The sequence below is a fragment of the Thalia democratica genome, chromosome 3 (assembly GCF_965202585.1).
Source record: "Thalia democratica chromosome 3, ktThaDemo2.hap1.1, whole genome shotgun sequence".
NCBI lineage: Eukaryota > Metazoa > Chordata > Thaliacea > Salpida > Salpidae > Thalia > Thalia democratica.
In genome coordinates this window covers 69,253,712-69,280,227 of record NC_139167.1, presented here as the reverse complement: position 1 = coordinate 69,280,227, position 26,516 = coordinate 69,253,712, and the positions used below count along the sequence as shown (strand labels likewise).

Below are 26,516 nucleotides of genomic sequence, written 5' to 3'. Positions count from 1 at the left end.
AAATACTGGTATTGTCATTTATCATAGTTGCAGTTAAAAAACTAAAACTGATTAAAAACAAATGCTTAAGCTCACTTAATTCTTCGGTTTATTTACTAAGAGTGTGAACATATATGTGCAAGACAACTTAATAAATTAGTTAAAATAATTTAACTACAAAAGTTATGTTTTGACTAGGTAACAACTTGCTGAGTTTTTCTATTAAAAACCAAAAAAACTATAGAAAATTTCTTGTCTTGGATCTGTTTCCTTCGATTTATCGTCTTGTTGATTAGTTGCACGAAATGGTAAAATATTGCATCTAAAATAAAAATTAATGTTGTAGATTGGAGTTATTTTTAAAAATTTAACTTTTAAAGTATCATGCTCATTAAGGATTTTAAAGAAGATTTTTTTTTGTTTAAAAAAATAATAAAAAAGAGATATCTGACCAAGTTTCAAGATAAAGAATTTTAAATGAATAAAAAAAGGTTAATAATTTTTTTTTAATTTTATAAACGGTCAAAAGTTATTGAAAATATTAATAAAAAAGTTAATTGTTTCACATTAGCAACTTACGGTTCCAAAGTGACTTCTTCGAAGTTATCTTCAACCTCAACAGTCTTCTTGAGCGGGAGGAGGCCCTCTAGTTGCTTCAATACTTTCTCAGCCTTCAACCCAACTGGTGGAAAAACTACAACGAACTTCACAACCATCCTTCCGTTCATCAGCGGGTTTCTGTGCTTCGGCATTCCTTCCCCGTTTATGCATTTCACCATGCAGCCGTCTTTGATGTCGCCTGTTAATCTTATTCACTTCATGTTGTGATCAACAAAAATATCGACAAAAGTCTGCAGAGCAGTAGCCCGGAATTTGTTTGCCGTGAGACAAGCTCAAGCTTGTTGTCTAATGGTCGAATTGGCATGATAAACCTTTTATTTAACTTCATGTTGCGATTGTTTTATAGGCTGGTAAGAGCGTTAAACAACTGAAATTAAAATGCTTTTTGACCTTTTGGTCTGTTTATATTTTCATATTTGTTTTAATTTTTCTACACATTATTATTATAATTATTAAACCAATGGTCTTAAAAACTGAAACAAGTTATCTCATAAACTATAACATTATTTAAATCTTACAAAAGTTTACATTTTTTTGAACTTCTTTAAAATAGTAATTTACCACTAAATTTTAAAAAAACAAACAACAAAATACAGGGTCCGTTTGTGACGAGAAGTTTTCTACCATCAGGGTCTTTATGACGCACTGGAACCCGGTGAGCGCCTCGCTTAAAGAAATATCAATTTGCAAGTGCAGGTCCATGTTGTTCCTCGTGTAAACGTCGTGGGGCTTCTGCTTCAACCCGATTATGAAGTCACCTGCGATCCTGCCGGGCTCCTCGTCTCCCGCGCCCTCGAACTTGACCGCGTGTCCCGTTTTCATTCCTGTGAAAATACAATCATGTTACGTTTTGTTTTGAAACAATAGAGGCTACTTGAATAAGTACCCTAAGTCTATTTTAGAATTCATTCGAATTGTATGAACTGAATCTGCTCAAATTGTTAATAATTCGGAATAATTTTTGGTAATTAAGTGGTTTGGTTATCTCATATAACTTATTTATGTTGTTATTGTAACCGATAATTGTAACAGACACCTTTATTTGATATAGTTTAAGATGTTTTTAAAATAAAATTGTGTGTGAAATATAAATAACAGCAAAACAATGTTTCACTCCTATATTGGGATATAGGAAATAGTCAGTTGTTATAAACAAATCTTACTAAACTAGAATATCCCAATATAGGAGTGAACATTGCTTTGTTGATAATAAACTGTAAAAATAAATAATAGATAAAAATCTCCTTAAAGCTAATTTAGTCAAAAACTTTGAATTTTTTGATTTCAAACAATTTAAAATGATATAAATAAAAGTATAAATCAAAATAAATAAAACCTTTATCTATTTGAACTTAAATGACTTTAGGTTGTGTTCGAGTCATTTTTCCATGACAATGATTGTATTTGTCACCGATAATCTCTCCTTTATCGTTGCAAAAATGACATTTTTGTTGTACCTAAAAACCATAGATACTAGAATAGGTTTACATTAGTACTTCATAATTCCAAAACTTCATCAGTATTTTTAACAAAAAAAATGTTACAAAGAATTGTGATTTGAGTTTAAGCAATTTATTAGCATTTTAAGCGTTTGAAACAACTTAAAAACGTGTTTTAACAATCGTTTTGAAAACTGTTTTTATTCAAATTTATTTACTTTTAAAGTCAAGTTTTTACAACTAACTAAAGCATTCTTACCATCGTAGTGACGTACAAAATTTTTTTTTTTTTTTTTGAAACAATTTGAAATTTAATTAAAATTAATATCGTGTTTATAAAACTATACCTAACTTGTCGAGCTATTTTTTCATAATTTTTACAGCTTCAGTAATGAAGCCTTTAAATCATAATAAATTGTATTTTAGACTCAGATTTAATTACAATATTTCATGCTCACAGAATTACAATCTTAGTTGTACAATTATAGTTTTATTTCTTTAATTATTCTTATGTGTATATATACTGTTGTAGCACAACTTAATCAGTTTTTTCATGCAAGCTTTGTATATTATTTATTCAATAGTAATTTTGTATAATAAATAATCATTTATTTTAGTATGTTAAGTTTAATTTTATTTTTATATCAAAAGTTTTTGCTAAAATAATTTTTCTGAATAAAAAGTTTATAAACGTAAAGTCTTGTTTTAAACTAGTGATGTACCGGACTCACTATCCGGGTCCGGATCCGGCCGGACCTTAGAATGAAAAAAAAAGTCCGGATCCGGTTCCGGCCGGATCCTAACAGAGATCGGGCCGATTCGGATCTAGTTAGTAGAAAAAAACATACAGAAAAGTATTTTTTCAAAAACAAACCCTTTGTAAATTAAACACCTACCGTGATTGGCTTATTTTGTACACGTGACTAATTCACATTTGTTTACACTTAAACTATGAAATAAACATTTCAGAAATGGAACTCTTTACCTATGTTGTAAAATTAAAAACTTTACTACCAAATTGTTAGGCTAGTTTTAAGATTTTTAAAAAAGAATTCAGGTTAGTTTTCTTTTAGATTTTGAATGAGTTTAAGCTGATCCAGTTTTCAGTATTTTGTGATTTTCTATTTAATTTTGTTCAAAAACTTGATTTTAATTGATTTTAGATTGGTAAGGTTATAGGGGAGGGTCCTCCTTGATTTTTACAAGTTGATCTTATTTAATAGATTTTAGTCTTAGCTACCAGATATTGTTTCTGTGATGTACTTTATCTTTTTATTAATTTTCCTTATACTAAATTTAAAGTTATTCATAGTTATTTTTTTACTTTTATAAAAATTGAATTTTGAAACTACAAATGCAAGCTCTACTTGTTATGTGAAAACTAGTGATGTACCGAACTCACAATCCGGGTCCAAATCCGGCCGGATATTGCCATTTTTGTCTGATATCCGGATCCGGCCGGATCTTGATATGAAAAAAAAGTCCGGATCCGGGTCCGGTACACCACTATTTTAAATATACATGTAATATTATAAATTACTTTATTTTATACTTTTGAAATTCTTTTTTTAATACTTTTTTGAAATTCACTATACTACTTTAGCAATAAAAACTAAAATACGTTTTCCAAAGACTTGTTAAGTTTTTAGTTGATTATGACGTAATTGATAACTAACATCGAAAGTAAGCTACCATTAGTTAATAAAGCTAACTTCCATTTGCTGTTAATTGTATGATAAATTTTTGTTTTGCTTGTTGAATTATGCTTTTAAGCTTACCTCGAGTACATCTCTTAAGAATTTTTAAGTTACTTTGGATATTTAAGTTTTGACACGGTATACTTCTTTGCATTCTTAAAAATACATTAAAAAATGTTTTACTTTCAATATTTGTTTTAACTATTTATCTTAGCTATACTAGTTAATAATTTATGTTATAATATGATTTTTTTATAAATTATTAATTAATATCTAATAAGCTTTACTTAAATTTTCTTATTTTATTAAAACCTGAAATTGTTCACTTATTCAAAACTTATTTTTTAACTTAGTTGCTAACGGAAGTAGTTGAAAAGAGTTAGCCGAAATATATCATACATATGTTTGCTCAATACAACTTTTATAAATGAGTTGCCTCTCAAGTTTTTTTATAAAACATGAATCTATAATTTACAAAAATGTATAAACTATATAAAAATATAGTGTATTGTGTTTCTGCAATTAAATTTATATAGAAGCAGTTACTTTTAAACGCAAAACTATATGCTATAAACGCTGAGGTTCTAAAATTTGTATTATTCACGAAAAATTTTATACATATAAATTAATTTTAAGTGTTGTCTTGAAGTATTTAATTTTTAGCTATTATAAAACTATTATTTTTTAAGATATTAAACTTTTAAAGGTTACATAAAAACTTTAACTATATAAAACGAAGAGTATATATTACATTTAAGTTTACGACTAAATAGTAAATAAACAATGTCAAGAGTAATTTTAACTTTACTTCTAAAAACAATAATTCAAAAATATACAAGAAATAATATTTTGTACGTTTTATTTTACGACTTGAAAACGACAAGTTTTTAACATATGTAATTTAAAAAAAATTAATAAATAGAATTGCCTAACATATTATTCTAAGTCATCTAATAATTGATAATTAACATTAGTAGCAACAATTTTTAAAAACTTTATAGTGCGCACTGAGCAGTGACGAAGTTTAAAACAACACCATGAGTCTTCTTGCAACTGTTTTTTTACAACAGAGAACTCACATACTCTGCAAATTCGGTCTGAAATGCTTTAAAAGCGGTAACTTTCACATGAGGAACCCCTGATTCTAACAGCAGCAGTCTTTGACCAGAGTCCATACCGATAACGTCTCTCGGTTTCATCAACTTTCTGACTACACTGCGATACTTGCGTTCTTTCCTTTTTACAGGTTTTTCAGGCGCAAACTGGTAATTGACACATTTAATCCATACTTCAAAAGCTTTGCGTTTTCTCTTGTCTATTTTATTGAGTTTTCACTTAAAAATTTCTACCAATATGTAATTGCGGAAAAATGCTCTTTCATGGTAATATATTTCGCTTGGGTTTGGATCACAACTATCTTCATGAGTTTCAGCTGGTTTTGAGTTTATAGTACAATGATTTTAATTGCAAGTAGTTTGTTGACTCTCACCTTGTTTCTGGTCTGGTTTAAAATAGTCTAGCTTACATATGGCAATTCCAAAAGGCTCATGTTGTAAACAGGGGTTTAACTGTCCTATACTGAGGATAACAGGTTTTTTTTCAGGTAGAACTTGAGGACTCTCATTCATAGTCATAGAGCTCAGTTAAGTTAGAATCTGTACGGCTTACAATTAATTCTAGGGACTCGGGTTTATCATATGGACCGCAGCCAGAACAACTGTTCACAGATTTTCGTTCAATTACTGATTGTGCAGTTGTGTGATAAATTTTTTCACAACTGCTTGATTGAGTATTTTCAACAAGGTTTTTGTGTTCAGCCGGTTTCACGAATGCAGCAAACTCAATCTGAAACGCTACAAAAGATGCTCCTTAAACGTGAACAATTGCTGAATCCACTAGCTGGTTTCTTTTGTTAGTGTTCACAGTGAACACAGAATCTTTTCTAAAAAACATAAAAAGTAGTTTGTTTCTCTTTCGATTTTTGTTTTCTCCGGTCGAAAAATGGTAATCGATACACTGAGCCAAATATTGAAAGCTTGCAGTTTGATCTCATCATCCAGTTTTGCTTTGAAACCTTCCTGCACCAACAGTTTGCTATGAAATATTCTCTCATAAGACATAGGGTAGTTTCTAGTTTTTAAAGGAGCACCTACTTGGCTTTTCATTTGTTGTAAAGTTGGACAGTCGTACGGACTGATACTCAAAATCTGTTCTGACTCGTAAGACTTATCACTTGAATTAATCAGCACGTAACCGCTGTCCTGTTGTTAATAATCGTTTATCTATGAAGTATTAAGCATATGAAAAGTAATACTAATATGTACAGAAATCGCAATCGGTTACTTTTAAAAACTCTTAACAAAAATGACACAATTACAAAAACAGTCTAGAATAAATTTTTACGTCTACTTTAGCTGACGAAGAGTGTTATTGGTATGTCAAAACTAAATTTTGAGCTGCGAAAATGCTTTTAAACTTCAACTTTCAGAACACTATGTAAAACCATTTTTTGGTTTTACACTTAAAATAGCTAACATACCTTATTATATTAAAAAAATGCAAAGTTACTAAAGTACTGCAAATTCACTTTTTAAGTGACATAAGCTTCAATTTGCACATAATTAGCTATGTCAGTGATATATTTTAGTATAGTACTTGATTTTTATTTGTATAGAGTTACTATTTAATTAAAAATGTTTTTTTACACTTTGCTTCGAAAATTCAGATACATAAATTTTTTAGTTTAACTTAAGCTTTTTTAAGATTTTAAAGTGTATAAACCAAATACATAATAAAATTACTAAAAAAATTAAAACTAAAGTTGAATTAACTATTGCCAGTTAAAGCTAAACAATGTTTCAAATTTAGATGTTTTATTGTCTTACTTTCTCTTTATTATGTAACTAAAGTAGTTCTTAAACTTAGGGTTGCACGGAACTTTTAGCATCAGTAAACATAGTTTACTCTGAGCTAAATAAAGTGTTACTTTCAAAAACTTTGTAACAAGAAAAAAATAATTAGGAACTAAATTTATATAAAGCTCATTAAGTTAACATGAAGAAAATAAGAAGATTACCAGTTGAGTTGTTTTATTTATAACTTTTAAAATTCATATAAGCTTTGAAGTAACTTAAATAACAATACCTATGAATATCTGATAAGCGAAGAATTTGTTTTGAATTGCGAATTCACTTTTTGGTTAACAAGTAGAACTTTGAATAGCCAAAAATAGTTTACAAAAAACTGCAAATTGAAGAGCAAATTTTACTCTAACACCTACAATTGCAAATAAATTTGTTTTTCATTTTATTATTTATAGACCGACTGAAAAGCGCTCAAAATTTTTATTTCTAGATAAAACTACTCGACTATGATTTTACTAGAGTAACTAACATTTAAAAATTTTTCTTTTATACCTAAATAATGGTACCTAATGAAAATCAATGATCTAACATTTTTATAATATACTTTAATAATACTGATGATTGAAAAGTTAAGTTTTGTCATAGTGACAACTAAGTTTTATTTATTAAATTAACATTTCAACTTAAAACTAAACAATTTAATCAAATGAAGATATGTAAAACTACAGAAACGTATAAACTAAACTTAAAATGTCACTTTAATAATATGTAAGTAGTTTTAATGACATAGTAAAGATTAAGTAAATTGTAAAGGAATGCATCTTTCATATGTTCTTCAATTGCTTTAATTTTGAATGCTGAGTGTAAAAAATCAGTCAACAAGAACGCAAGTACCTCATGTAATTTTATCAATATTATGAGGTAAAGTTGTAGTATAAGACCTTAAGACTAAAATTTAGACCTTTATTATTTAGCAAAACTGCATGGAAAATTGTTAGTGTACTTTTTTGGATCAAGTATAACATGTTTTATTGAAACAATATTTAATTGTATTACAGTTCTTTAACATTTCATAGTTCATATTAGTTAAAATTTTAAAGTAACTTTTAATTAAACTTTAATTGTTATCAAGTTTTTTCATTTTAAGTTATTTATAAAAGTAACTTATTTTTTGTAATAGATTAGTTTTTTAAACTGTCTTGTCAGATTTATGTATTTTAGTCGTAAATAGAAACTAATATTTATAAGTTATTAGTTAAATAAGGTAGGATTTAATTAAGATAAGTAGTACCAGTATTAAGTGTACAAACATCCATACCTTACAAAATTTAAAAATTGGGTTGAAGTTGAGTTCATAAAAAACAACTACATTTAATAAAATAAATATTAATCTACAAAAACCTGAATTAAAAATGTTGGTACAAGTTATAATACATTACCATTGTAACATTAGTTCTATTTAATTAAAGTTAAGAAAATATTTTAAATTGTAAAATTTGGGCTAATGCTTTTGGCAGGTATGTTGACAACTTTTTTTTTGTTGGGAAGTTTATTTTTTGTTATAGTGCAGTACTGAAAAGATAGCAGAAAAATAACATATTATTTTTATAGATAAATTTATTACAGAGTTGCCAATGGTTTTTGGCAATTTTTCTAAATGATTTCAAAATTTCTTCAAGGTTTTAAAAGTACACATTTTGGGTCTATTTTTAGTTTAAATTTATAGTTTAAAGTTTAAGGTAAGAAGTAGTGTTAAATAGTATAAACAATTTATAAGATAAAGTAAAGCTACTTTAAATGTGCTTTTTAAAAAACAAAAATATTTGATGATGACAAAAAATTTATCTATATGGTAAGTTTTTTTGGCAAACTAAATTTTACTACTAGACATGTTAAAATTATTAAAAATTCCAGGTTTTTTTTTTAATTTTCAAATTCTAGGTTTTAAGATTTTTTGGTAACCTTGTTATTAGTAAAGCATATATTTTATATTTTTGTTATAACTATTTCATTCTCTATACTATTTAATACCAAATAGTTTGATTTTTTTTTATATTATATAATTAGAAAAGGAATATTGGTTATACAAGAAACAGGCTGTAAAATAAGTTTACTATATAGAAAATTCAACTAATTTAAACTATTAGGAACTTAAGTCATTAATATATCAACTAGTCTTTTAGCAAAGTCAATTTTGTTATCAAAATGTGTCATTTTTAATATGAATAAAAAAAAAATTTGTATAAGTAAATTTGTTCTTTAAGTTTTAGTGTTTTCAAAATTGAAAAATAGATTGTTGATAAATTTCTGTAAAATTTATATTAGCTTTATCTTATTGATGAAATAAAAGCATCACTTAAGTGCAATTAATTTGTTACATTTAGACATAATATACAAAATTAAATGTTAAATACAATTTATTTTTGCTGCCTGTCCATAAATAAAAAAAATATGTTTGCATTATGTTATTTAGTTTTACTTTTAAGCATTTAAAGTCATCATGTTTTTAAAATTTAATTTATAATTAATAATTTCCATGTAACATGTGTTTTAACTTTTTTGTTTTGAACATTTTTGATATCAATGGTATGTAAAATCTTTGTTAATTTAAAAATACTAGCAAAATGATTTGCTAAGTATTTCTAATTTTGTTTAATTATTAAAGGTTAATTTAAAGTATAAATTTAAAATTAGTCTACTAATTTAATATAATTAAAAGAAGTTGAAAAATAATTATTTTCATATTGAAAAAAAACTTGAGTTAAACTTTAAAATATGTAATTCTGTTGCACGTTTTGAGTAAGTAGTCAATTTTTTTTTTGTCTCTTTTATTTTCTATATGCACTTCTTGATAAATCTAAATATTAAGCAAAGTTGTTTTGTACAAAATTATGTTTTCCGTTTAAACTGACAACTTATAAGTATGTACTTTTGTGCAGAACTCAAGAATCGTAATAAGGAGTTATATTACTGCAGTTTATAAGATTCTTTTAATCATCAACATATTAATGTTTTAATTTATTTCAGTGGTTATATTTTAAATTACTAAAACTAAAAAAAGCAATGGGAAATAGTATGTCTTTCTTAAAACCTAAAATATATTTAGGAAGATTACAAAGTGAATTTAAGAGTGTTGTGAGTAGGTATTTTGAACTTTTATGCGATATTGCTTATGTGATTAGCAATGAACTTATTGAAGACATTAACAAAGAAAAAAGACATTTTAGCACTCTCGAAAACGAGTTTTCAAATTTTTTATACGAGCACAAAAAATTTTATCAGCTGAAAAGTATTAAAGTTATGTCGGGAGAAGATATAGTTTTAAACACTTTTGAAATAAATTATGAAAATTCTTTTGAACAGATGTTTAAACTTGAAGATCTTAATGCCTTTTGTGAAAAAAACTTTAGTTATAAAACGGCTAAAACAATTCATTACGATATTGAAGTAACAGAAAAAGAGATCCTTAAAAGAATAAAAGCCACAAAAGGAAAACTAATAGATGTGAAAAAGTTTATAGATAATCATTACCTGGCAGAAAATTATGACATTGATAGCAAATGCTTGAATTATAAAGAACTACTAGCAGACATAAATAGTAGAATTGAAAAACTTTATAAAAAAACTTTAAACAAGTGTCCTGTGAAAAAAGATGTTCATGGTGTGGTAAAAGCTTACTTTGATTTTCTGCTGCGCATTGTTAGTAGAATTATCAATAATTCAAGTGATTCAAAACGAGAAAAAAGAAAGTTCACGGCTGTCAAAAAAGAACTGTTTGAGTTTCTGGTAGACCACAAAAAATACTTTGATCTTCAACCAATTTACGTTAATTTTAAAGGCAATTTTGTTTTTCCATTGCACATAAACAATTTAGATAGCTTTGAAATGTATTTAAAACTCGAGAAATTTTCAAGAATTTTTAAAATAAAACCAGTTACTAACAAATATCCAAAAATGTTTTCTTCAATTTATTTAAAAGAAAAAGAAGTTATTAGTAACTTAAAATGTAAACTAGGAAAATTTAACATTTCAAATGAAGATATACTGCTGTTCTTAAGTAACAATTTTCTAGTTGACAAAGAACGTATTAAAAGTAAATGCTGTAACTACAAACAGCTAAAAGCTCACATTGCAAATAGAAAAAAAAGTTATGTTAAGAAAGAAATTAATCCCAAGCAAATTGATCATTTGTCTTTTAAACTGCAAGGATTAACGAATGAGTTTATTAATGAAAAGTCTTGTGGTGTGTGTCTGGAAGATTATGAAGTAGGTCAAGAAGTTTGCTTTTTACCATGCAATCACTTCTGCTGTAGAACTTGTACTGAACAAATGTTTGCAATTCCAGATGATGGTTCAAAAGCAAATGTTTATTGTCCAATTTGTCGTGATGACTGTACTTAGTGTTTTGTTTTAGAGTTTTTTGAATAAATTTTTAATTAAATGTATATATTTTTTTACTTTGTTTAATTTAAAAAAAATTTTATGTTGTAATATTTTGATAATGTTTCAAAACTTATGCTTCGAAAGTTTTAAAGTCATGCTTCTTATCAAAACATAGTTAATTTTTAAAACTTTTAAATGAAAGCAATCCAAGCTAAATTAAGCTATATATAAGATATATAGTACAATCCTTATCTTAACTCATAGTATTGTTGTTTAGCTTCTTAGTAGCAAACATTATATAAAACGGCGTTAATTTTTTGATCAGCGGGTCAGGTTAACCTAAAAAAACTAAAAATTCTTGAAATAACAAATAATTAAAATTCATCTCTAAAGCTCTACTGCGTTTTAAAGAATCGAATTAAATATTTGTTAAAAAAATTTATTTTTGTCTATGCCATCAATTTATATTTCTTGTGAAAAAGGTTTTAAGACAAAACGTTATAAGCGTTTTGTGTTTGTTGTTCAATCAACCCTACTAGTTGACCTATTTATAAATAAAACTTAACAAAATTAAATAACTGTCATTAACTAACAAACTAATCATCAAACACAATAAACAAGCAGATTAGTTAAATATAAATTTCAATCGAACTGATCAGTAAGATATGAGAGAGGAGCAAACTGTTTTTACAACTCTACTAAAAGTGCAAGCAAATGAAAAGTTTAGGGAAACCCTGATCTAAATTTAATATAATTTCACACTGTAGCGTTCGTTTGTGGGTACAGCGAGAAAATTGACTTAAAAATCTGTTTGCAACTCAACGTCTGTGATGCAACTTAGAAGCCGCCTACTAGATACTACCCATTTAAAAATAAACTCTGTAACAGACATGGTAAAAAGCAGTGTCATTAAAATTCCAGCAGTAAGGTTATAATTTTAGTTTTATTTAAATCCTACTGCCGGGGATTAGTATTGCCACTGCTATTTACGCTATCTGTTTCGGATGCTACGTATGTTTTAACTTGAAAGCATTAGACGCAAAAAATAAAATATCTTTAATGGTTTTGAAATAGTCTAAGCTTACAAATTAAGCAGTAATTTATGCCTATTAAATACATAGTTTAATTTTTTACTTTTTAACACTCTTTTACAGTACACTTTCACGAAATTTCACACCCCACTATTATTTTTTTAAGTCCATTCTGTGGTAAAACTGGTCCAAAATCTAAATAAACCACCCATCCCTAGTTTAAACGGTGTTTATTTCAGATTATATTATACGCTCGTTTTATCAGTTAACCAGTAGTTATTTTGGTTATCGTCAGTAAACATTCAGACAATCAGCAACAGTTAAATTTTAATTGTGCAACCTAGTTTCGTCCTCATTAAGATTCATTAGCCAGAAACAAGATTATCAATTTATTACATTTTGAGTTTAGTAAAGTACTTTGCTTTGCACACACGCTTTGGTGTAAATTTATTTAAGGACTGTTAGTTTTACTGGTACAACAACTAATTGTGACTATGGAATCCTAATGAGGACGATATGAGGTCGCATAATGTCTAATAGGCGAAATAGAATATATTCTTCAAATTAAGATCTGGTTTAAACAGGATATTTTATTTAAAATAGGATCTTATGCCTGTCTCTGACAAGATGTAAAAGGTATTCAAGTCGTGAGCAATTCAATAGCCGTAAGGTTTTTTCGTCCACAAGATCCTAGAAACAATTATTTTGAGACTTTTTTTGTCGTTTAATAAACTATAATTTACGGTAAAATCATAACAATAAAATGGCTTGAACTGGTAGATCACTATTAACAACACAATAAAATATTAAATATTGATTTTTTTAAAGAAATGAAAGTTATTCTTTAACGACTGTATCAATCTTAAAACTTTAATATATTTTATGAAATCGTTAGCTAATCAAACAACAAGTCGAATAGTAAATAACTTTTCTCTACATTTTTACTTTACCTAGCAAACGTCATAGAGAATTTTATTATTAATAGGTAAGCTAGTTAATTTTCTCTAATAATGACTGTCATTTATAGGAAATCAAAAATAATTTATAGCAACTAGTACTATTTCAATTAACTATAAAAACAAGTTTTGAATTCTTAAAAAATATAAAACGTCAGATATATATATATAACTTTCCAATCTAGCCACAAGGTTAAATATTGTACCGAAAAAATAAAACGAATCTAAAATAAACAAAGCAGAAAATGTTAAAGAAAGTTTAAAACCATTTTCTTTAACTTTAACAAGGTCATAATTTTTTTATCTTTTTTGTTCTACACATAAAATATAAACTAGTCTGAATTACTAGTATACAGTTTATTGAACGGAAAAAAAAACGCCCGAAAAATGTGGTCCTAGGACCTGGTGTACAAAAAAACCTTTCGGTTATTAAGTCATACACTATGGGACAATTTAATGTCATGTCCAGGACATTTTTTAATATTATTTTAGCCTAAAAGTTTTGCTCTGATAAATAACACATACATTTAATAATTTTTTTTTTATACTGTTTTTAAATATACATTAACTATTCATACAACAGTTACTCTAAAAATTTTTGTAAACACAAAGTAGTTGAAAATAAAACTAAGAAGACAATTCAACTATACTATAATATTTAATATTTATAACATAAAATAGAAGTTTAAAGATACTGACTATTTGTATTAACTATCTATTTTAAAATAAACAAAATTTAAAAACTTAGATTTGTCTTACCACATAATTTATTGAAACAATAACTTGAAATAAAACATGAATCAAAGAATTTTGAAAATATTAACAGCTAACACTAAAAAGTAAAAACACATATTAATAACGGTAATTACATTTTTGTGTATCGTTTAAACATTCCAAGTTAGATTAAAATTTTAAAAGATCATTATTTATTATAACTCGTATAAGATATTAAAATAAAGCAATTTTGGTCTTTTCAAACTTGTAAATTTTAGCTTTAACAAACTTTAATTTTATTTTGTATGAAGAAAAGGATTAACTCAATAAATATATTAAATTTATCTAACAAAGTCAAATATACTTAAAAAATAACATTATTAAAAAAATATATATATACATTAACTATGTTACTAAGAATTCTATGACTTATTAAAAAAAAATCTAAAATTAAATTTGTACTCGAATTAATTTAACTTGATTTATGGCATTTAACTTAACTCAAGCTAATGTAAAGTGCATTTCAATTACTTAAAACTTCATGTCAAGAAATATTTAACAAACAAAACTATTATTTCAACCAAAAAGTAATAAGTTTCAATAGCTTTACTTAACAATTAATATGTTAAAAACATCTTTTTTAAATTTAGTTTATAAAATTTATTACTGTATTTAAGTTTAAAACTGTACAAGCGCTTACAGATGTTTCCAAATGTACTAAACAAGTTGTAAAACTGTAAAACGAAGAAATACACATAATATTTAGGGTTTGGCTTTTCTTTTTTAGAATAATACACAGTTTTTTGTTCTAGTATATAAAAACTTGTGAATGAAAATTTAAACAAGTAATCTTAAATGCAATGAATAAAAAGAAAGAAAAAATAGAAATTCTACTGAGAAAAAACTTTGATAAACAAGTTGTTAAAAAACTTTTTATTACATCTCCAAAAATTGAAAAATAAAGTAGCCTGTACAAACCTAATCTTTTAGATGTGTTTCTAGATGCTTATTCAAAGCACCTTTGCTGTAACTCTTGTGATCACAATAATGACAGGAATATTTTGGTTTGTAATGAAATCTCAAGTGGTTGTTCAATCCATCTTTAGTTTTAAAACATCTACCATCAGGACAAATAGAACATTTGAAAGGTCTAACTTCACTGTGAGTTGCTTGATGTCGAACTAAGTGACATTTCCGTGCAAACTTTCTATCACAAATTTGACAAGCAAAAGGTTTTTCTCCTGTGTGAATTCTGTAATGTCTATTAAGATGTGCCTTGCATTCAAATACTTTCATGCAAACATCACATTTAAATGCTTTTGAATAGTCATGAATATTCATGTGTCTTTTGAGAGTATGTTTGTTTGTGTATCTTTTATCACAAAATTGACAATTGAATAATTTTTCTGTAAATATTTTGAAGTTTTTTATTTGATTACTTAAATGTACAGTAGTAATTTTCATACAGTAATTAATTACAGTAAGTAGCAAATGTTTCAAAGCTTAACTTTACAGTTTAAGAGGGTTGAAATAAATATATTTTAAAATATTAAAGTTCCATGTATGTTGATTTTTATAGGAGTTTTACCTTTTTTTTCATAAAACTTTTTGATGTAACTAAAAAAGCTAAGTTTTAAAACTATCCTTAAAAACACCTAAACCTTTTATTTTGCTTATCACCATCAACTCAAGAATATCTAGTGTAAGTTTTAAATTATGGTACCATGGTACACCTTTGGCCACTTTACTACTCGCGGTCCCCTCTTTGGCCCCTTGGCAATGTTTAGCTCGCTAAATTTTTGATCTGGCCCCCAGGGGGAAACGTGACCTACTATTAAGAAACCAATACATACATGCTTGCATTACACCATACATTAAAAATTCACCTTTTTAATAATCTGTAAACTTGGCACTATTTAACTTTACTTCAAATGTAAACTTTAAGTTTTTTATACATTTACACTTCAAATGTAATTATGACTAGAAAGTAAACATCAACGACCTGTAAATTCCAATAGTACAAAATATTTTCAAATTATAAGTTAAATTAAGAATAATATTTTTAGTTTTTGATAAGTAGAAACCACATTAGTGATATTTCATTCTTTTAGTTGTGTTTTAAAAGAAGTTAATGAATAAATTATATATGTTTTTGCTAAAAAAAAAAACTCACTATCATATCTAAACAAGACATCTATTTCTTCATTAATTATAAGCAATTTTTTAATTTAAATTTTGGACTTTATACAACCTAAATATCGTTTTAAAAATAACTTAATATTTGAAACTTAGAATTGTTTTTATTTTATTCTTTACTCAACAAATTTATCAACAAAAGTGTTAGAAAAGTTGGTAAATTTTTAGTAACTACTGAGGATTTACTATCAAAAATGAATAAAACATATTAACAACAATTGTTATTAACAAGCTATAAAACTAAAGACTACAAACTTACCTTCTGGTTTAAGTAAAGTTTTCTTTGTAGCTTCCATTATGATTTTAAATGATAGAATATAAATAACTCTATCAAAATAATAATAAAAGACATTTTTTAAGTGAAAAATATATGAAATATGTAAACAAAAAGCAAAGTTTTTGAAATCTAACTGGAACAAAAGATATTTTACAGCTAAAATCTATTAGTTTTTGGGGTAAAAATTTTTACCTATTTTAATTTTACACTGATTTTAGTACCTCTGAGCTTATATATTTGAATTATGTAAGAAAAGATACTAGTAATGTAATAAATATGTGTCCAACAATGATATAAAAAAAAATTGATAAGCTTAGAGAAAACTATAAAACCAACTAAAAAAATATATTTCAATGACTTATATATAGAATGATAATTAGTAACTTCTATATGTACACTAGACTGCATTAAGTCTCTTTTATTTTTTTATTGAATAGTTAATGAAGGGATGACTATTATATACTATTAAACAATATTTTATTTATTACTAACATTTTTTTGCGTGTAAGTGAGTATACTGTATTTATGTATGTAGTGTTTATATATTTTGTGAATGTAAAAAAATACTTACTGTATTATATTTCAATAAAATTTATGTTTTAAAATATTTTTTTTATGTAATTAGTAAGAGTAAAAGATAAGTTTAAGTTTATCCTCTTATTTTTTAAACTATAATGATAAGTTTTTACAGGTAAAATTTTAAAATAACTACCTTTATAATTTTTTTATAATTTTTTAATATCTAATACTTTTGTAGCACTTAAAACTTTTTGTTAAGCATCGGTTTATTCGAGTTTTCAACAGCTGATTGTGAGTCCACTTTAGTGGTGGTGATCACATGATTAGATTATTTATCTATTTTTATTGCAAAACAGATAACTGCTTAGGGACTTAAGCTTAATGATTTTCCCACACTTTGTGGTTTTTTGTGTTGAGACTATAACTATGTGACTTTAAAAGACTTTTCACTAAAGGATTATTTTTTTCAAACTAAATATATATTTTTTGTTTTTGTTTAGTTTAATGTAATTTTAAAGGGGCTGGTAGAAATACTTTAATAAAACTTACTTGCTTGACCTTCAAAACACATTTAATGTTGTAGAGTATATGTTGGGAGTAAAGGATCCACTCATGGACCAAGCTATATAGAGCAGGGCTTCCAAAATTATTTTATAAGGCCTTCTATAAAAATTAAGAAAAAGCTGTAACCCCCTCCGGCAAGAGTTTTCATAAAGCTACCTTTCAAAACACATAAAACCTTTACTTTAGCTCTTCACCATCTTATCCAGAACATCTAGTGTAAGTTTTAAACTATCTCCTCATTTTCAACTATCCCCTTTTAGTGCCTTTACTACTCACGTCCTCTCCCCCCTCTACTGCTTATGACCTCTTAAATTATTGTAATAGCCACCAAGGGGTCCATATGACCAAATTTGGGAAACCCTGATATAGAACATAGTGTTTTGTGATGCAGTTAAAATATGTATAAAAGCCTGTATAAAAATACCATTTTTAACCAAAAATTTGGATGAAATTAGCTATGAAATAAAACTAGTAAAAAAATTTTAAAATTAAGAACCTGATTGTAAGTCTTTAATACGAATACTTTTTTTTTTTGTTTTAAAAAATTATTGCTGGAAACCCTTTCTACATTTTAGTCGCTGAGTTTAGCTTCAAGTTAAACATTTGTCTTTAAAGTTTTTTTTTTGAGTTAAAAACTTGAAAAAACTAGGTAATTGCCAAATGGTACAGATGTGATTTATTACCATTTATCATTGCATCAAATTTTCAATTTTTTTTTAATAAAATTAGTTATTAAAACAATTGAGAAGATAAAACTACACAATGTTATGGTCATTTTATATTGTTTGTTAATAACTTTTACTTGATTTTAAAAAAATACTAAGAATTTAGTTTTTGTCTTGTACAAGAACAAACAATTTTTTTTGTTGTACACTAGATATAATCAAGTTTTTAGTGCTTCAATAACATTATTTTTAGTTTTTTGGTAGCAATGAGTGAAAGCAGTTAATATAAAATAAAAATAACAATAGTATACAAAATTTAAATTAAGCTTTAACACTGTAATTAAAAATATAGATCTTAAACATTTATCCTCTTTTTTAAAAATTGGTTGGATAGAACAATTATTTTTCCAAAAGGAAGTTTGTCATCCTTTCAGTCCAAAAAGTATCAGGTCGATCAAAAACTGTCCTAAATAACCTTAAGCTTTCCTAAGTCATTCTGATTTAAACATAAAATAATTTTGATAATTAAAAAAATAGAAAGTAAGTAAACTTTTAACATAAATAAAGCTAAGTTTTGGAAAAAAACTTGATTATAAAATATATCAGTATTGAAAAGATATAAATAAATCCCATTCAATATATGAAATAAAGCTTGACTGAGATTTAAAACAATAATTTCAAACTATCTTGAGTTTTTCATAAAAAAAACAAACTGGTCTGAGTCATCCTGAGGTTTTCAGAGATTATAAATTATCTTAAGGTAATAATAAGAGATATGGTTAATATACTGAGTATCTTGAGGGTGTGACAACCTTGCAAAGGTAGATATTGGTCATTTTCTAGTAGTATTAATAAAATGGGACAATAACTAGTAAGGGGTTGATTTCAAAGTTTTGGAAAAATAGATAATTTAATAAAACTAACTAACAGTGAACACTTTGGGGTTTAGACTAGAAATAAAAAACGGAAAAGGTTAAAAAAAATACAACTTTTAAATATTAAATTTATTTTTTTTGATTTGAAATATGTTTTTTTTTGTTTTAGAGTGAACTTTTTTTATTTTCTGTAACAAAATACAAATGGTGTCTAACTGGATGACCATATAGGGTATTTAACTATTATAGGTAGATAGATCATAGTTGATTTTTTATTAAGTACCTTAGTAGTAAAATACAAAAAATGAATGTTAAAAGTTTGTATAAAGACAGTTTTTTTTTGAATTTTTGATTTTTTTGAGTAGTGAATAATTTTTTTATAATTTACTTCAATACTAATACAACAATATAATTTATTTCAACTGCTTGAACAAAAAAAATATTTTTTTCTTCATTGATGGAACCTTATGCATGTATTAAAGGTGTTTTATTTAAATATCTATTTATTACAGAATTTATTTAAGATTTTAGTTTAATCATTTATTGTTTACTAAAATATCTTAATAGACAATAAGTTAATCACCTTTTGCTTAGAAAATAAATCATCAGAGCTAAAGAAATATCACTTAGTTTGAAATTGTTTACATGGTAGAAATTTTGTTATGATCACTAGGGTATTACCCAACTTTATGCAGGTACTAAAAAATAATGTGTCAGCTTCAAATGTAAGGAGATCCTGATTAGCTAATATTGAATTTGTTATATATACAAAACCTTTTTTTTGTATTTGGAATACGTTGGTTAAAGATAAGGGTAAAGTAAAAAAGGATAGAGGTTTAAATGCTTTTAATATACTGCTATATAATCAATATTGCTTTATGACAAACATAAATGTCCTCGACAAGACGTTAAAAGGTATCCGTGGTGTGCGACTCAATAACCGCAAGGTTCTTTGTACACCATTTCTTAGTACTAAATATTTTGAGCGCTTTTTTGTCGTTCAATAAACTATATATAAAATAATTTCAAAACCTTATAACTGAAGTCGATGAAAAAATAATTAAGTAAAATTTAAACGACAAAACTTGGTGTTGATTGAAACCTGGTGCGTTTTAGCCTTTAAAAAATTCATAAAGTTCTATTAAATAATAAAATTGTTTACTTTGGATTTTGCTCAAGCATTTGTAAATTCATATTTAAGTTTGAGTAAACAGCTAATTAGTTCCAACATTTCACTGAATGATGCAGAAACTAACAAACTACAATGTTTTGGTTTATTTTTGTTATTTTACTTTTTATGGTTTAGTACCTAAATTTTATGCGTTTACTATATATAAGTTTTAATATTTAGATTAACTTTTGGTTTTTTGATGAACAAATTAATGCAATTTTATTTTTTAATAATATTAAGCAAATATTCTTTAAACTGTTTAATTTCTATTTTAGGTCCTACAAAATCTATTTATTTTATAGTTAAGGTTTGTTATAATGATTTAAGTAAAAATACTTCTTTTAGTTTTTATCTATCTTGTTAGATTTTTATATTATTTATTTGTTCATGCTGACATTTAATTTGTGAACAATACATAAACATTTCAATCTATATCAAAAAAGAATTCAATTAAATCTAAAAGTTTATTAAATTTATTCTTTTTTAAATTATATAAATTTTTAAGTAGAGTGGTATTATAATAAAATAGTTTATAGCTTACTTGAGTTATAAAAAGTTATATTGGTTTCATAAATTATCAGAGTGTATTGATATCTTATCTAACAAAACAATTTACTTGTAAACACCATGTTATTAATGTTTAATTACAACATTTTACTTGAAAAATAATCTTTTCAAGCAAACAATTTTATATTTTAAAACAATGCATTTAAAATTCCGCTTATATCGAATCAGTTTTTAAAATAACTATATAATTTTATTCTGTATTTCAATTTTTAAAATGCTTAGATTATTAAAAGCTGCTAAGAGTTTACTATTCCAAATGAAAAAACCATATTTTCAACAATTGTTATATAAAAAGCTTTAAAACTACTGTGTTACATACCAACTAACCTTCTTGTATAAGTGAAGTTCTCTTTGTAGCTTCCATTATAGTTTTAAATGGTAGAAAATAGACAACTCTAATGAATATTAATAAAAGATCTTATTTTAAGTGACAGAGGAAGTAATAACATGAAAACAAAAGGCAAAGTTTTTTTAAAATCTAAACAGCATTTAAAAAATTTTTACAGTTAATATATTAACACTCAGGGTAAAAATGTTACCTATTTTAATTTTACACTAGTACCGCTATCACTGAACTTTTAAAAATTAAATTATGTTGCAAAAGGGATAATTATTTCAATAAGTATGTGTCTAATAAAGATAAAATAGAAATATTTAATGAATTGAGAGAAAATTTGAATAAATACCAGTCAATAAGGGATTTTTAAATTACTTATATAAAGAATGATAATTAGTGACTTCTATATGCCCACTTGCATTGAGTCTTTTTTACTTTGTGATTGTTTGTTAACGAAGAGGTGACTTTTATATACTATTAAAAAATCTCTTTATTACACATATCATTTTTAGTTATTTCATGCATGTGTGTGAGTATACTGCATATATATATATGTATATAGTGTTTTTATATTTTGTAAATATAAATATTATTTCGTACTGAGGTAGATTTTTATACAACTTACATTATAATATCAAAACAATAGTAAGAGTCATAGTAGATCGCAATAATACAACTATCACATCACAGTAGATCGCAATGATACAACTATCACATCACAGTAGATCGCAACAAGACAACTATCACATCACAGTATATTGCAACGATACAACTATTTCATCACAGTATAGTGCTACTATACAACTATCACATCACTGTAGATCACAATGATACAACTATCACATCACAGTAAATCGCAACAATACAACTATCACATCACAGTAAAAAAAAGTATAATTTTTTTCTTTTAGTTTAGTAGTTTGAACAGCTGAACCGAAATAATTTTGTTTCTTTTTTATTCTATATCTAAATATTTATATCATGAATTCAAGTAAATTTATTTAGTAATATGCTGTGTAATACGTTCAGTTTTGTTAAAATTATCTTTAAATAAGTTTTAATTTTTTGTTCTAGCACATAAAAACTTGTGAACGAAAATCTAAACATATAATCTTAATTGGAATGAAATTAAAAAAAAAAAGAAAATTCTGCTGGGATGAAATGATGATATATGACTTGTTAAAGAAAAAATTTTCTAACATCTTTTAAAATAGAAAATAAAGTAGGCTGTACAAACCTAATTTTCGAAATGTGTTTTTAGATGCCTATTCAAACCACCTTTACTGTAACTTTTGTGATTGCAATAATCACAAGAATATTTTGGTTTGTAATGAAATCTCAAATGGTTGTTCAATCCATCTTTAGTTTTGAAACATCTACCATCAGGACAAATAGAACATTTAAAAGGTCTAACATCACTGTGAGTTGCTTGATGTCGAACTAAGTGACATTTCCGTGCAAACTTTCTATCACAAATTTGACAAGCAAAAGGTTTTTCTCCTGTATAGGTTCGATAATGAAGTTTAAGCTTTGATCTGCTCTCATTCTTTCCAGCAAACATCACATATAAATGCTTTTGAATAGTCATGAATATTCATGTGTCTTTTGAGAGTATATTTGTTTGTGTATCTTTTGTCACAAAATTGACAATTGAATAATTTTTCTGTAAATATTTTGAAGTTTTTTATTTAATTACTTAAATGTACAGTAGTAATTTTCATACAGTAATTAATTACAGTAAGTAGGAAATGTTTCAAAGCTTAACGGTTTAAAAGGGTTAAAATGATATTTTATAAAATGTTTAAATTACATGTATGTTGGTTTATATTAGAGTTTCTCAATTTTTTTTTCATAAAACTTTTTGATGTAACTAAAAAAGCTAAGTTTTAAAACTATCCTTAAAAACACCTAAACCTTTTATTTTGCTTATCACCATCAATTCAAGAATATCTAGTGTAAGTTTTAAATTATGATACCATAGTCCACCTTTAGCCACTTTACTACTCGCAGTCCCCTCTTTGGCCCCTTGGCAAGATTTGACTCCTTAAATTTTTGATCTGGCCCCCAGGAGGAAACATGGCCTACTTTTGAGAAACCAATACCTACATGCTTGCATAACACCATACAATATAAATTCAACTTTTATTTTAATCTGTAAACTTGCCACTCTTTAACTTTACTTCAACTGTAAACATTAAGTTTTTTATACATTTACAACTTCAAATGTAATTATGACTAGAAAGTAAACATTGACGACCTGTACATTCTAATAGTACAAAATATTTGAAGAATTAAGATTTAAAATAAGAATAATATTTTTAGTTTTTGATAAGTAGAAACCACATTAGTGGTATTTCATTCTTCTAGTTGTGTTTTAAAAGAAGTTGATAAATAAATTATATATGATTTTGCTAAAAAACAAAATTCACTATCAGATCTAAACAAGACACCAATTTTTTCATTAATTTTGAGCAAATTTTTACTTTGAATTTTGGACTTAAACTTATATTTTGAATACAACCTAAATATTGTTTTAAAATCAATTTAATGCTTGAAACTAAGAACTGTTTTTATTTTATGCTTCATCAACACTTTTATCAACAAAAATGTAAGAAAAGTTCGTAATTTTTTAATAACTGCTGAAGATTGACTATCAAAAATAAATAAAACATATTATTAATAGTTATTATATAACAAGCGGTAAAACTAATGTCTACAAACTTACCTTTTGGTATAAGTAAAGTTTTCTTTGTAGCTTCCATTATGATTTTAAATGATAGAAAGTAAATTACTCTACAAAAATAATAATAAAAGGTATTTTTTAAGTGACAAATAAATGTAATATGTAAAATATATGAAATATGTAAACAAAAAGCAAAGTTTCCAAAATCTAACTGGCATAAAAAATATTTTACAGCTAAAATTTATTAGTTTTCGGGGTAAAAATGTTTACCTATTTCTATTTTACACTGATTTTAGTACCTTTGAGCTTACACAGTTAAATTATGTAAGAAAAGATATGAGTACTGTAATAAATATGTGTCTAACAATGGTATAAGAAAAACATTTGATAAGCTTAGAGAAAACTATGAAACCAACTAAAAAAATATATTTAAATGACTTATATATAGAATGATAATTAGTAACTTCTTTATGTACATAAGACTGCATTAAGTCTTTTTTTTTGTTATTGAATAGTTAATGAAGGGTTGACTTTTATATACTATTAAGCAATATTTTATTTATTACTAACATTTTTATGCGTGTATGTGAGTATACTGTATTTATGTATATAGTGTTTATAAATTTTGTGAGTCTAAAAATTTTTTTCTTACTGTATTATGTTTCAATAAAATATATATGTTTTAATATTATTTTTATAAAATGTAATTATTAAGAGTGAAGGTTAAGTTTAAGTTCATCCTCTTCTTTTTAAAACTATAATGATAAGTTTTTACATGTAAATTTTAAAAACACTATTTATATATATATTTTTTTTTTCATTCAAATATTTTTGTAGCACTTATTACTTTTTGTTAAGCATTGGTTTATTCGAGGTTGCAACAGCTCATTGTGAGTCCACTTTGGTGGTTGTGATCACATGATTAGAATATTTATTTATTTTTATTGCAAAACAGATAACTGCTTAGGGATTTGAGCTTTATGATTTTCCCACACTTTGTGGTTTTTTGTGTTGAGACTATAACTATGTGACTTTTAAAGACTTGTTTTAAATTACTTTTTAAAACTTAAGGATTACTTTTAAAAAAATTTTTTTTTTAGTTTTTGGTTAGTTTAATGTAATTTTAAAGGGGCTGGTAGAATTACATAATTTAACTTACTTGCTTGACTTTCAAAAAACATTTAATATTGTAGAGTATATGTTGGGAGTAAACGATCCACTCATGGACCAAGCTATATAGAGTAGGGCTTCTCAAACTTTTTTTATAAGGTCTTTTTCTTTAAAAATAAGAAAAAGCTGTAGCCACCTCTGGAAAGACTTTTAAAAAAAAAACTTTTAAAAACACATGAAACCTTTTTTTAGCTCTTTACCAACAAATCCAGAACATCTAGTGTAAGTTTTAAACTATGGCCTCATGGCCCCCTTTTGGTGCCTTTACTACTCACGCCCCCCTCCCCCTCTATTGCTTATGATCTCTAAAAAATTTTAATGGCCACCAAGGGGTCCATATTTGGGAAACCCTGATATAGAACATAGTGTTGTGGGATGCAGTTGTTTTAAAACATGTATAAAAATCTGTATAAAAATATTATTTTTAACAAAAAATTTTGATGAAATTAGCAATGAAATAAAACTAATAAAATAATTATAAAATTAGGAATCTGATTTTAAGTCTTAACTACGAATACTTGTCTTTTTATTGGTTTAAAAAAGTATTTTTTGCTGGAAAACCTTTCTACATTTCAGTCGCTGATTTAAGCTTGAAGTTAAACATTTGTCTTTGAAGTTTTTTTTAGTTAAAAACTTGAAAATACTTAGTAATTACCAAATGGTACACTTGTGACTTATTACCATTTATCCATCAAACTTTTCCTTTTTTTTTAATAAAATCAGTTATTAAAACAATTGAGAAGATAAAACTACACAATGTTATGGTCATTGCATATTTTTTGTTAATAACTTTTACTTGAATTTAAAAAATACTAATAATATAGTTTTTGTCTTGTAAAAGAACCAACATTGCTTTTTGTTGTACACTATATACTATAATTAAGTTTTAAGTGGTTCAATAACATTATTTTTACTTTTAGTTTTTTGGTATTATGATTTAAAGCAGTTAATATAAAATAAAAATAACAATAGTTTACAAAATTTAAATTAAGTCTTAACACTGTAATTAAAATTATAAGTTTTAAATATATATCCTCTTTTTTAAAAATTGGTTGAATAGAACATTTTTTTCCAAAAGGAAGTTTGTCATCCTTTCGGTTAAAAAAAGTATCATGTCGACCAAAAACTGTCCAAAATGACCTTAAGCTGTCCTAAGTCATTCTGATTTAAACATGAAATAATTTTGATAATTAAAAAAATAGAAAGTAAGTAAACTTATAACATCAATAATATCTAAGTTTTGGAAAAAAAAGTTGGTTATAAAATATATAAGTTTTGAAAAGATATAAATAAATCCCATTTAATATATGAAATAAAGCTTGACTGAGATTTAAAACAATAATTTTAAACTATCTTGAGTTTTTCATTAAAAAAAAACAAACTGGTCTGAGTCATCCTAAGGTTTTCAGAGATTATAAATTATCTTAAGGTAATAATAAGAGATATGGTGAATATACTGAGTATCTTGAGGGTGTGACAACGTTGCAAAGGTAGATATTGGTCATTTTCTAGTAGTTTTAGTAAAATGGGACGATAACTAGTAAGGGGTTGATTTCAAAATTTTGGAAAAATCAATAATTTAATAAAACTAACTAACAGTAAATACTTTTTGGTTTAAAATAGAAATAAAAAAGGTGAAAAGGTTAAAAAAAATATTACCATATTTAAATATTAAATTTATTTGTTTGATTTGAAATATGTTTTGTTTTTGTTTTAGAGTGAAATTTTTTTCTTTTCTATAACAAAATATAAATGGTGTCTAGCTTGATGACCATATAGGGTATTTAACTATAACAGGTTGTTTGATC

The 26,516-nt window shown here is 25.7% G+C and overlaps 1 protein-coding gene across 1 annotated transcript in view; it reads right to left on the bottom strand.

Moving 5' to 3' along the window:
• Nucleotides 1-554: 554 nt before the first annotated feature.
• The window catches only part of LOC145832500 (dnaJ homolog subfamily A member 4-like), a 33,660-nt gene continuing 7,698 nt past the window's right edge, over nt 555-26,516 (bottom strand). The window contains exons 2-4 of the mRNA XM_082939818.1: nt 5,811-5,997; nt 1,185-1,424; nt 555-778 (exon numbers count right to left, since the gene is read on the bottom strand). Of these exons, the coding sequence (XP_082795944.1) occupies nt 555-778; nt 1,185-1,424; nt 5,811-5,997 (651 nt within the window). The remainder of the gene's footprint in view (nt 779-1,184; nt 1,425-5,810; nt 5,998-26,516) is intronic.